General features: G+C 42.1%; 1 protein-coding gene across 4 annotated transcripts in view; it reads left to right on the plus strand.

The window, feature by feature from the left end:
* The first annotated feature begins 785 nt into the window (after window positions 1–785).
* Window positions 786–13,802, plus strand: part of CPSF6 (cleavage and polyadenylation specific factor 6) — a 34,545-nt gene continuing 21,528 nt past the window's right edge. For 2 of the 4 annotated variants that reach the window (XM_035127010.3, XM_035127012.3), the window contains exons 1-5: window positions 886–1,057; window positions 11,169–11,378; window positions 11,899–12,002; window positions 12,499–12,644; window positions 13,075–13,248. In XM_035127010.3, the coding sequence (XP_034982901.2) occupies window positions 998–1,057; window positions 11,169–11,378; window positions 11,899–12,002; window positions 12,499–12,644; window positions 13,075–13,248 (694 nt within the window). In that variant the 5' untranslated portion in view covers window positions 886–997. Of the gene's footprint in view, window positions 1,058–11,168; window positions 11,379–11,898; window positions 12,003–12,498; window positions 12,645–13,074; window positions 13,249–13,802 lie in introns of all 4 variants that reach the window. The other 2 variants (XM_035127011.3, XM_035127013.3) reach the window with 2 other exon arrangements.

Consider the following 13,802-nt stretch of genomic DNA (forward strand, 5'->3'; position numbering starts at 1 on the left):
AGTAAATACATAAACATTGAGTATTGAGTTGTAACACAGGGACAAATGCCATTTACACAGTTTGCTGTCACTGGGATCTCAAATGTCCTCGAGCATCATTATGTTTGTCCCTCCCTCTTGCTGCCAGTCCCTGTCGCACACTCCTGGTTCCTCCTGCTGCCTGTGCATGGGACTTGCAGCAGGAGCGAAGGCACTCTGGAGCCGCAGTTCTCGAACAAGAAAGCAAGAGAGTTTTCTGCAAAAGCGCCTTCTCTTTCTCTTCCGTGTGCCAACAGGGAGGTCTGATCCAGCACCAGCAGCTGACTCCTCCGAACGTTGCATGCTGTGCTCTAACACTGCCTCCGATTTGTTCCAGCAAATCTCCAGCTGGGAAATAAGGGAAGGGCCAACAGCTCGAGCACATGCTCCGCAAACAGAAGGTCCCGAGTTCATTCCAGGTAGGTCTGTGAAACACTCCTGTTTGCAAACGGCCAGCCATTGCAGTGTCTACTGAGCAAGGTGGCCAACGGTCTGACCAGAGGTACTTTTCTGTCTGCCTAATTTTATATATGCATATATATATTTATATATAGATATGTATATATTTAAATATATATATTTACTAAATTATATATATATAGGCAACTGCAGCTCCACGACTGGGCACGGTATAGGAGCCCCCCCCGGCTTTGTTTTTATGGAACCTGCCTCTCAACCGCTGACGAATCAGAAGAGTGGGGAAATATAACCCCTCGTTTGCTCTGAAGGGGTTTTCACGACCCAAGCAGCCCCCGCCCACAGTGGGCGTGGCAGCGATGTGGGGACGCGCTGCTAGTGCACAGAAGTTTACCCGCCGGAAGTTTCCGCGGGTTCGCGTCCGGAAGTGACGTCTCACGTCGCTCCCTGCGCTAAGCCCCCTCCTCTGTGGCGGCGGTGGCAGCGGCAGGCTGCGGCAGCTGTAGAGCCGGGCGGGGCTTTCGGCCGCGGCGGGGAGGCGGGGAGGAGGCGGCGGCGGAATATGGCGGACGGCGTGGACCACATAGATATCTACGCCGATGTGGGAGAGGAATTCAACCAGGTAGAGAGGCCCCGGGGCCGAGGAGAAGGCCGGCGGGGAGGCCTGGCTGGGCTGTGAGGGAGGAAGAGAGAGGGAGGCTCTGACGGGCTGTGCTCGCTGCAGGCCTTGGCCGAGCGAAGGGAAGCCGTCGCCATTGTTGTCTGCGGCGCTCGCCAAGAGGCCTCTGCCGCTTTCCCGCCTGGCGCGCTCGCGAGTGGGCGGGGGTGGGGTGGGGAAGCTCGTGTGGAAGAAGAGAAGGGCTGAGGGAGGGGGTGCGGCCTAGCTTTGAATGCGCGTCGCCTCCGCCTCCTCCTCCCCCCTCCCGCCTGCTCTCCTTCCCCCGCGAGGCCTCAGGCGCTGGAAAACAATGAGCCCGGAGACGGAGCCTCCTGCAGCGCTGTTGGTTGTTGCCCACTTTCCCTCCTCGGGAGGAGGAGGAGGAGGGAGCCTGGAGCCCAGCGGCTCTAACACAGGCAGAAGCCGCTGCCCCCAGGAGGAGGCTGAGATGGGGAGGCGTGACAAGATGTTTATCCTCCTTCGGGAAGGCTCGGTCGGAGCGCCGGAGATTAGGCTTACGAGAAGCTGAGGGCGCCGAGGGAGATGGGAAACAGTTCCCTTGAAAGGTGCTTCGTAGCACAGCCTCCCTTCGCGCCGCTTTTCAGTTTCCTGATGAACACACCCTGCTGCAAACGGCGCGTTTTCAACATTTAATGGCTCGGTTTGCACAGGTTGTTAAAGGCTATATGGGTATGTTTTTTACAAGCTTAGAAAATGGCAGAGGCTTTTATTCCTGTGAAGTCTATGAGAAATGGGGCAGAAAGACAAAGTAGAGAATTGTTTCTGTCCCGTAACTGTTTTGCCAATCATTGTAGAAAAGCATCAAGTTTACTGAGTATGGTATTTGACGCTGAAAGGTTTGGTTTAGCTTCTACCATGCTGCGTAGTCATCTGTTCACCCATTTTTGTCCTTATTCTCTTATGTAGTCTCAAAAGAGTATTGTGGAGATTTCGAAAAGACTCACATTGAGCGAGGAAGTGTTCCTAGAATGCAATTCTATGCTATTTATTTTGGAGTAGTTCTTGTGCCTTCTTTTAAAAGCATATTCTTTGTTTTCTCCCATATTGATGTTTCAAACTCTTTTTAGTTTTTGTTTCTGGTGGCGATGGATTAAAAAAGTTAACTGTTGAAACTAATTGTACTAAAGGGGAAAGGGAAACAGTAACTTGAGTATCTGCATTCAAAGGCTGATCTTTTCATGTTATTACAGGTACTGTAGTTGTGTTTAGTAAAGGGGGGCACTACATGGATGAATATGCTAGGTCTGCCCCTTATTCTCATTGCACTTGCACTGTTCAAAGTGGGGAGCCTCCTGTCCTCCTTGAGGATTCCTGTTATTTAGAACCCTGGAAAATCCAGAGTTCTAAAATGTGCAAGAAGCCTTTGTTGGGACAGGAGGCTCCCTACATCAGTCAATCACCATCCAACTCATGGAGTTGGTGATGGAAACATACAACCCTTGGTGGTGGGTAATAGAGCAAGTGCACCTGTTCTTTCCCCCTCATTCTATATGCACTGAAGACCTGAAGGGAGTGTAGGTGAACTAGTGTTCTGAGCTTGTGGAACTGACATACTCAATTGGATTGGAGTCCTTGGTCTTATTTATTTCAGACTCCTCATGTAGAAGCAAATGTGAGGAGATCCAAGGGAACATTGGAAAGTCCGATCCCTGCAATGTGTCATCAATATGCAGGTTAAAGTCTTTTGTGAATTGGAAGGCAGATGTCTGAATTGGGGAGTTTCTACTGCTTGTGAAAGGCTTCTGGATCCTCATACCTGACCTTGGCTCTCAAACTCCTGGAGGGCTTTATTAAATGTGAAAATGATGTGCTGTAGGGGACAGGGCTTTGCTTTCTTAAAATTTATAAATTTATATTTATCGTCAATTTATGACACTGTTTATATGTGAGGTGATGAAACACCCTTTTAGAAGTTCTAGAAGCGTATAGTACTGCAATTCTATTTTTCTGTTTTTAATTTGGTAATACATTCTGTGCTGTCAATCACTTGAAGTAGTACATAATTTAAATCAAAATAACTATGTATAAAATATTAATAAAAACTGTACAAACTCAGCCAGCTAAAACTTCCTTGGCTAACTAAAAGCAATACTGTATACTGTATACAGGTAGGTAGCCGTGTTGGTCTGGATCGAAGTAAAATAAAAAAAATTCCTTCAGTAGCACCTTAAAGACCAACTAAGTTTTATTTTGGTATGAGCTTTCGTGTGCATGCACACTTCTTCAGATACAGTGAAATGGAAGTTTCCAGGCACTTATGTAGAGAAGGGGTGGGGAGGGGTGGGGATGGGGAGGGGGGATCACTCAGAAGGGTGGTGGAAATGGGTGATTGACTGACTGATAGCTGTTGATGACCGCAAACGACTGCAAATGGTTTTGCATGAAAAAGCAAGGGTGGAGATGGCTGAAGATCGCTTATCATGTATAATGAGATAAGAACCCGATATCTCTGTTCAAACCAGGTCCCTCCATGGTTTTGAGCTTGGTGATAAGTTGCAATTCAGCAACTTCTCTTTCCAGTCTATTTCTGAAATTCTTTTGTAGTAAGACAGCTACTTTGAGATCTTGTATAGAATGTCCTGGGAGATTGAAGTGTTCTCCTACTGGTTTTTCTGTCTTCTGGTTCCTGATGTCAGATTTATGTCCATTTATCCTTTGGCGTAGGGTTTGGCCTGTTTGTCCAATATAGAGAGCTGAAGGGCACTGTTGGCATTTGATGGCATACACAATGTTAGAGGATGAGCAATTAAATAGTCCTGAGATGGTATGTTGGATGTTGTTGGGGCCAGTAATGGTGTTGTCTGGGTGTATGTGGCAGCAAAGTTGGCATCTGGGTTTATTGCAGGCTCTGGTACCAGTGTCCATGTTAAGTCTGGTGGTTGTATTATTGTGGGTGAGGAGTTGTTTAAGATTGGGTGGCTGTCTGTAGGCAATGAAAGGTCTTCCTCCCAGAGCTTGAGAAAGGGAGCGGTCATTGTCCAGGAGAGGCTGTAGATCTCTGATGATGCGTTGTACTGTTTTAGCTTGGGAGCTGTATGTGATGACTAGTGGTGTTCTGTTATTTTCTTTTTTGGGTCTGTCTTGCAGCAGGTTCTCTCTAGGTATCTGTCTGGCTCTGTTGATCTGTTGTTTAACTTCATCAGGTGGATATTTTAGTTCTAAAAAGGTTTGCTGTAGATCTCTTAGGTGAGATTCTCTGTCTGTAGAGTTGGAACAGATGCGGTTGTAACGTAAGGCCTGGCTGTATACGATGGATTGTTTGGTATGTTTGGGATGGTAGCTAGAAGCATGTAGATATGTTTGTCGGTCAGTTGGTTTTCTGTATAAGGTGGTGTCTATACGTCCATCCTGTATTTTTATAGTAGTGTCCAAAAAATGTATTTCTTGCATAGATTGGTTCATTGTTAGGTTGATGGTGGGGTGAAAGTCATTGAATGTCTGGTGGAAGGTTTCCAGGGTCTGTTGTCCATGTGTCCAGATAATAAAAATATCGTCAATGTATCGCAGGTACAGGAGAGGTTTGAGTGGGTAGGAGTTAAGGAAACGTTGTTCTAAATCTGCCATGAAGATGTTGGCATACTGTGGGGCCATGCGGGTGCCCATGGCTGTGCCGCTGATCTGGAGGAACAGGTCATCACCAAATTTGAAGTGGTTGTGGGTAAGGACAAAGTGGCAGAGTTTGGTAGCAAAGTCCGCTGTGGTTTTATCTGAAATGGTGTTCCTTATGGCTTGTAAACCATCATTGTGTGGGATGTTGGTATATAGAGATTCCACATCCATAGTGGCTAGTATAGTATTGTTAGGAAGATTGTTCAAATATTGTATTTTCCTCAGAAAATCTGTGGTGTCACGTACGTAGCTGGGAGCACTGATAGCATATGGTTTCAGAACAGAGTCCATATAGCCGGAAACACCCACTGTAATGGTGCCAATACCTGAGATGATGGGGCGTCCTGGGTTTCCTGGTTTGTGTATTTTGGGTAGAAGATAGAAAGTTCCTGGCCGAGGTTCCGCTGGTGTGTTTGTGAGGATCTGTTCTTGGATGTGTAGGGGTAGCTCCTTAATAATCTTGTTCAGTTCTTTTTTGTATGCTTGTGTGGGGTCTGAGTCCAATTTCATGTAAAAGGCAGTATTGGAAAGTTGTCTGTGGGCCTCTTGGATGTAATCAGTTTTGTTCATGATGACGACAGCTCCACCCTTGTCTGCCTCTTTAATTATAATGTAAAGGAGGAACTCTCTGCACTGGAGAACTCCATCAGGAATCACCCGGCCTGGCAGAAGTTCCACAAGGAAAAACAAACCATTTACCACTCTCAACTGGAGTTACTGAAGAACCAGAAAAATAAAAAACTCTGCAACCTTTCCAACCTACAGGCCACCAATCAAAACAAGATCAACAACATTGTCAATCTTTCACAGCAAACACTCAGCCCAGCTGAGGAATCCGTCCTTTCACGGGGACTATCATTCTGCCCTGCCAAATCCCAACACATGATTCAGTTCTGCGGGGACCTGGAAGCATTTTTCCGCCGTTTACGCCTGAAGGAGTATTTTCATCACACACAAGAACAAGACAAAGTAGAACAAACTACATCCCCACAACACAACACCTCTCAACTTACTGGGGAACAACCATCACCCTCCAAATGCATCAATGAACAGAACATTGACCACCAACTACCACCGAAAAGAAGTTACACAAAAAGGGACTCCACATGGACCCCTCCTGATGGACGCAATACCACACTAGATCTGTACATTGAATGCTTCCGCCACGGAATCCAAACGGATGTGACCAGAAAACACCATCGCTTACAACAAAATCTAAACCATGCTGAAAGGAGAGCCATAGAAAATCTCAGGAACAACCCAGACATTATAATTAAAGAGGCAGACAAGGGTGGAGCTGTCGTCATCATGAACAAAACTGATTACATCCAAGAGGCCCACAGACAACTTTCCAATACTGCCTTTTACATGAAATTGGACTCAGACCCCACACAAGCATACAAAAAAGAACTGAACAAGATTATTAAGGAGCTACCCCTACACATCCAAGAACAGATCCTCACAAACACACCAGCGGAACCTCGGCCAGGAACTTTCTATCTTCTACCCAAAATACACAAACCAGGAAACCCAGGACGCCCCATCATCTCAGGTATTGGCACCATTACAGTGGGTGTTTCCGGCTATATGGACTCTGTTCTGAAACCATATGCTATCAGTGCTCCCAGCTACGTACGTGACACCACAGATTTTCTGAGGAAAATACAATATTTGAACAATCTTCCTAACAATACTATACTAGCCACTATGGATGTGGAATCTCTATATACCAACATCCCACACAATGATGGTTTACAAGCCATAAGGAACACCATTTCAGATAAAACCACAGCGGACTTTGCTACCAAACTCTGCCACTTTGTCCTTACCCACAACCACTTCAAATTTGGTGATGACCTGTTCCTCCAGATCAGCGGCACAGCCATGGGCACCCGCATGGCCCCACAGTATGCCAACATCTTCATGGCAGATTTAGAACAACGTTTCCTTAACTCCTACCCACTCAAACCTCTCCTGTACCTGCGATACATTGACGATATTTTTATTATCTAGACACATGGACAACAGACCCTGGAAACCTTCCACCAGACATTCAATGACTTTCACCCCACCATCAACCTAACAATGAACCAATCTATGCAAGAAATACATTTTTTGGACACTACTATAAAAATACAGGATGGACGTATAGACACCACCTTATACAGAAAACCAACTGACCGACAAACATATCTACATGCTTCTAGCTACCATCCCAAACATACCAAACAATCCATCGTATACAGCCAGGCCTTACGTTACAACCGCATCTGTTCCAACTCTACAGACAGAGAATCTCACCTAAGAGATCTACAGCAAACCTTTTTAGAACTAAAATATCCACCTGATGAAGTTAAACAACAGATCAACAGAGCCAGACAGATACCTAGAGAGAACCTGCTGCAAGACAGACCCAAAAAAGAAAATAACAGAACACCACTAGTCATCACATACAGCTCCCAAGCTAAAACAGTACAACGCATCATCAGAGATCTACAGCCTCTCCTGGACAATGACCGCTCCCTTTCTCAAGCTCTGGGAGGAAGACCTTTCATTGCCTACAGACAGCCACCCAATCTTAAACAACTCCTCACCCACAATAATACAACCACCAGACTTAACATGGACACTGGTACCAGAGCCTGCAATAAACCCAGATGCCAACTTTGCTGCCACATACACCCAGACAACACCATTACTGGCCCCAACAACATCCAACATACCATCTCAGGACTATTTAATTGCTCATCCTCTAACATTGTGTATGCCATCAAATGCCAACAGTGCCCTTCAGCTCTCTATATTGGACAAACAGGCCAAACCCTACGCCAAAGGATAAATGGACATAAATCTGACATCAGGAACCAGAAGACAGAAAAACCAGTAGGAGAACACTTCAATCTCCCAGGACATTCTATACAAGATCTCAAAGTAGCTGTCTTACTACAAAAGAATTTCAGAAATAGACTGGAAAGAGAAGTTGCTGAATTGCAACTTATCACCAAGCTCAAAACCATGGAGGGACCTGGTTTGAACAGAGATATCGGGTTCTTATCTCATTATACATGATAAGCGATCTTCAGCCATCTCCACCCTTGCTTTTTCATGCAAAACCATTTGCAGTCGTTTGCGGTCATCAACAGCTATCAGTCAGTCAATCACCCATTTCCACCACCCTTCTGAGTGATCCCCCCTCCCCATCCCCACCCCTCCCCACCCCTTCTCTACATAAGTGCCTGGAAACTTCCATTTCACTGTATCTGAAGAAGTGTGCATGCACACGAAAGCTCATACCAAAATAAAACTTAGTTGGTCTTTAAGGTGCTACTGAAGGAATTTTTTTTATTTTACTGTATACTGTAGTTACAGGTAGGTAGCCTTGTTGGTCTGACGTAGTTGAAACAAAATTTTAAAACAATCCTTCCAGTAGCACCTTGGAGACCAACTAAGTTTGTCATTGGTATGAGCTTTCGAGTGCATGTACCCTTCATTATTTGAAATATATTAGTTGAAAATTAATCCGTCCAGGCACCAAGAAATGCACTTTGAAAAAGCCAGTTTTACTTGGTGGCAGAAGACCAAAGCAAGGAGAGACTAGCAAAAAAAAATTATGTGGAAAGCATTTCATGATGTAGGTGCCATCACATAGCAAGCATAGCAAGCTCAACTTTCTGGTCTCACTGTCTTTACATAGCTTTCTTTATGGACATATGGTAATGTGGAGGTACATATAAATTGTCCTCCCACCCAAATCTGTGCAGGAGGTGTATGTGTATTTGTTTCTCAGTGATAGATGCTATATTCATGTGTCATCGTCAGGTAACATAATCTGGCCGTCTAAATTGAATGCAAATTGAACATTCAATCAATCAATATACTTTATTCGACCGATAGTCAGAACAAAAACATTTCTCAATACAAAGATAAACATAAAACTGAAGGCATCAGAGGGATACATAAAAATATAAAAAAATATAAAACTGAAGACATCAGAGGGATATATAAAAATATAAAACTGAGGGCAGAATTGAACATTGTATTTGAAGTTTACTGCACGCACTGTTGTAGCACCTACACTTCTCATATACACTATTGCAGACATAATAGGTCTCTTTGTTATCTGTCTCATCACACTTAGCAAACTGCAGTTCACCAAAAAATTGAAAGTATTCATGACAATAATGGTTTACAATAATAGAGTTCTGTACTGTATGCACATCTTTGGTATAAAATACTCAGTTTTTCTCTTGGTTACATTTAGAAATGTGTAGGCCCGGAAAAATTCGGAAAAAACCATTTTTCCCTGAAGCCTTTTTTGTTTTTTTTCTGAAAAATAGGAAAAATAAAAAATAGATAACGGAATGTTTTGTTTTAACATGATGAATAAAATATTTTAAGATAAGGGGTTCAAATATTTTATAAATCATTTTTTTAAAAAATATGTATGGTATCAGATTATTCTAATTTCTGTGAGGACAGGCAAGTCCTAGGTTACAAACTGAACTCTCCAATGCAAGAACAAGATACATTTCTTCCTTTAGTAGGTGCTGTTACCACCAGAAAAGAAAAAGGTTTCAGTTTTGTTTTTGTATGCGTGCGGTATGCATTGGTTCTGTTCCTCTTCACTAGGCCTCAAAGCACTGGAAGAAAATATAGAGCAACAAAAAGGGCCTGAAAGTATATGTGCTGTCATGGCAATCAGAGAAGTGTTATGAAAGAAAAAGAAAGAAATGAAAATATTTTAAACGTTAAATGCTGTAAAACAGTCTTTAAAAAGTGAAATAAACTAATTTAAGCATATAGTAATAGCTAAAGTGGTTAACAGATCACACACATCAGTGTGAGGAAATACATAAGGTCTCATGGGCAAAACATGGGAGGTGGAGTAAGCATGTTGCATAGTAAGTGATGAATGACAAGTTAAATTTCAGTTCCTGTTTGGATGCACTATATATATATATTTAATATGCTAGTTGTGATAATTTTATGCCCATTAAAATTGTCCATAGTTATATTTTATGTTTCTAAAGTAACAGAATGATTTTCAATCTGGAAAAGAAAAAAGAAGTGCTAATGTAGCCTTTTTTCAATTTTTCCGAAAATTTCCGTGTTCCCCCCGAAAAAAATGGGTTTTTCCCTGAGCTTCAAAATTTCTGGAAATTTTACATCTCTAGTTACATTTGGAAGCAGTTATTTATTTGACACTCCATTTTTCTTATCTGAGCCTAATGATAGTATCATCAGGGACTCTATTTTTAAAGGTTATGGTATCTTGAGTATAGATTTTTTAAAAGTGAAATTTAGTATAATTGTTTTCTGCAATAATGTAGTTACTGTAGCAAAATCTGTATGGGAGATAAAGGAACTGAGCCATGGAGACAACATGTCTGGCTAGATCTGGCTGTTCTTGCATTAAAGATGTGGTAGTTTCTGAATTCAATGAGAGCGAAAACTTGCACTGGAAACATGAGAGAGGAGTGGCTGGTCCAGGTTTGGTGACTAACATCCCGGCGGCGATGCTGTGACAGCTGGCTTGCAAGGCAGCTCGGCACCAAAAGAGGCTTGCCTTTTGGTACAGCGTGAGCCAGCTGCACCAGAAGACGCACCTGGGGTGCTGTGGAAGGGACTGGGTTGAGATCTTTCCAGGAAGGGAGGCTGGGAAAGAGGAGGTGGGTGGGTGCAGGTGGGTGCGCGCCCACTGTTTCCTCATATATTTGGGAGAAAAAATGGGACCACTGTACTTTTCCGCTGTGAGCAAAAGAGCAAACGTGAATAATTTTTGAGTTAGCAAGCCATTGGCAGAGGATGACCCCTTCAAGTCTTCTGCCAAAGTTTAAAGCTACTTTTGGCTACTTTGTAAAAACTCCAAAAACTTAGGGAAAAATAGATACAAGTTTCTCAGATTGAGCCCTCTGGAGGCCAGACAGAGATATTTGATGAAATTGCTGCAAGCCACATTGAGCCTGTGGAAAATGAATTAAAGATAACAGTGGTGCTTTAATAATTAACACCTTTTAATGCAATGGTCTCTTTGACATGTGTAATGAACTATAAACTCTAAAATTCTGTGTATTTTTTTGAGCAATTCTATTAGGCTATCTTGGTTATCGCGATGATTCATTAGATTCATGCATTTAATTCTTTTGGTTTAGTACTGTTTTGTTGCGACTTCAGTTACCTCTAGCTTCAAGGTGCTGTGTTTTTTAAACACTGGAAATGAAGTTTTCACTCTGTTAATTAATATTTTACTTCTATTATTTGTTAATTGGTATTTTTAATTGTTGGAACATTTTACTGTTTTTAAAAATGTAATATATACTACACTGGAATAAATATTATGAAGGGATGGTTTATAAATACCATTCATTAATTAAATAAAGTTCTATTCAAGCCTCTCCAGAAAAAATCAACTAAAAGTATGACATTCATGACCTCTGTCTTCTAGGAGGCTGAGTATGGTGGGCATGATCAAATAGATCTGTATGACGACGTCATCTCTCCATCTGCCAATAACGGTGATGCTCCAGAGGATCGTGATTATATGGACTCTCTCCCACCATCTGTTGGAGATGATGTAGGCAAAGGATCAGCACCAAATGTTGTCTACACGTATACAGGAAAGAGAATTGCATTGTACATTGGGAATCTTACTTGGGTAAGTGTTCCACTAGTTATTGCTGCAATAGGAATTGTAAGAAGCTCCATTAACTCAGACCATTGACCTATCTAGTTCACTAGTGTCTGGACTAGGTGCAGCCCTCAGAGGCTTCAGCATGCATATTCTCTACCACTGAGCTGTGACCCTTCCTCTTTTGGTATAAGCAATGACTGTAAAGTGGACTTTTGAGTTTGTAATGATGCAGTCATTAAAGTCTATGTAAATTAACAAATTCTTTGCTTATTTTAAACATAATTTGCTGAATTATATTTCTGGGCATTAGGAATCATTCCAGTAACTTTAGAAAACAATAAGTAAAACCAATTTAGCTTAAAAAAGCTTTTCTATCGTATGCATCAAATGTCAGATGCACTTAGTGTCTGCTGTATTATCTGTTCCCTTGAATGGTGCAGTGGAAAAGGGATCATGAATTTTTTTGGGGGTGTGGGCTTTGCTTCTATGTTTTATTTTTGCTATTATGTTCAAAAATGATATTTCAATTATGAATATTTTCCAGTGGACGACAGATGAAGATTTAACTGAAGCAGTTCATTCACTTGGTGTAAATGATATTTTGGAAATAAAATTTTTTGAAAACCGAGCTAATGGCCAGTCTAAGGGGTAAGAATTTTGTTTAAATTCAACATTTCCATTTTTGTTCTACAGGACACTGTTTTGTTGCTTGAGAGAATGTAGCTTAAGAAGATGGGACGGGACTAGAACAATATTTAAGGGAGGAGTAGTGAGTTTAACTGGACAGACCATAAAGGAAGTTGAGATTGTGTTGGTCAAGAAAAGGAATCCGTGAAGTAACTGGTTCTGAATATTGCATGAAAGCAGGTTTAAGTGCCAAAAATGAAAGCTGGTGTGCTAGAAGGTTTGGGGTGTCTTGAGCTAATAGTAAATGAGGGTTACACTTCAGAGTAAATTATTAGGAAATTTATGGTAGCCTATTACAGTTGGCTTATATGGGGGTGGGGGAATTAGGCAATTGTTGAATCAAAAACTGACTCTTTAAGTCTTCCTTCTAAAATTATTGTAAAACATTTCAGTTGAGTGACACTTTCTCAGGGCCCCACCACCACCATACATAATTCCCCCATCTATTTTTTCCCAGGTTTGCTCTTGTAGGTGTGGGATCTGAGGCATCTTCAAAAAAACTAATGGATCTGTTGCCTAAACGAGAATTGCATGGTCAAAATCCTGTTGTTACTCCTTGTAATAAACAGTTTCTGAGTCAATTTGAACTGCAGTCCAGAAAAAGTAAGTGTTGCTCCCAGCTACTCACAGTAAAGTGAAAGACCATGTTTTGGAAGGAAAAATTACCATTTTGCAATTGTGGATGTGTTTGTATTTGGCTATTAAGTGTGGAGAATCTGCTGACTAAAGCTTGGTTTACTGAAATGAAATAACACTGCTCAAACTACAGTTTCTGTAGACTTTTTAAGAATATTGTAGAAAGACATGGATCTTACTTTCTCTAGTACTACTTTTTTTTTAGTGATAAAAACATGATTGAAGCTAATTTGAGTTCCTATACATTTGAAACATCACATTGATAAAGCATCATGTAACTGGTGAATCCTGGACCTATTCAAACTAGCTAATGAAAGCATAAATATAATAAAATATAAGAACAGCATAAAAATAAACTAAGTGTTGTATATTGAACACTTTTGTTTTCTTCTTTCAGCTACACAGTCAGGCCAGATGTCTGGTGAAGGCAAAGCTGGTCCTCCTGGAGGCGGTTCACGGGCATCGTTTCCACCAAGTAACAGAGGGAGGGGTCGTTTTCCAGGCACACTTCCAGGAGGGGATAGATTTCCTGGACCAGCTGGACCAGGAGGACCCCCACCACCTTTTCCAGGTAAAATATCTTGTGTTACACATTGCTGCCTTTATGTATAGTTGAAGATCTTGAAATTTGACTTGACAGTCAATGCACTTTGTTTCTGGACAGTAGGATTATTTTATATTGCCATAACATTCTATACTGAATTAAAAAAAACTAAGTTAAAACACACACAGTATAAAAGAACACTATAATAAAACAGAACCACAAGTGTATAGTGTTAGTCCTGTTGTTACCACAATATTGGACATTTTCATTAGTCTCTCTCTCGCCTGAGTCTATACTCAAAAGTTATAAGCTTTATTGTAAAACATTAGAAACCTATGGTTTAACACATAACACCGGTCTTGAAAGATCTACATTGGCTCCCAGTACGTTTCCGAGCACAATTCAAAGTGTTGGTGCTGACCTTTAAAGCCCTAAATGGCCTCGGTCCAGTATACCTGAAGGAGCGTCTCCACCTCCATCGTTCTGTCCGGACACTGAGGTCCAGCACCGAGGGCCTTCTGGCGGTTCCCTCGTTGCGAGAAGCCAAGTTGCAGGGAACTAGGCAGAGGGCCTTCTCGGTG

The sequence above is a fragment of the Zootoca vivipara genome, chromosome 9 (assembly GCF_965207765.1).
Source record: "Zootoca vivipara chromosome 9, rZooViv2.hap1.1, whole genome shotgun sequence".
In the NCBI taxonomy this organism is placed as follows: Eukaryota; Metazoa; Chordata; class Lepidosauria; order Squamata; family Lacertidae; genus Zootoca; species Zootoca vivipara.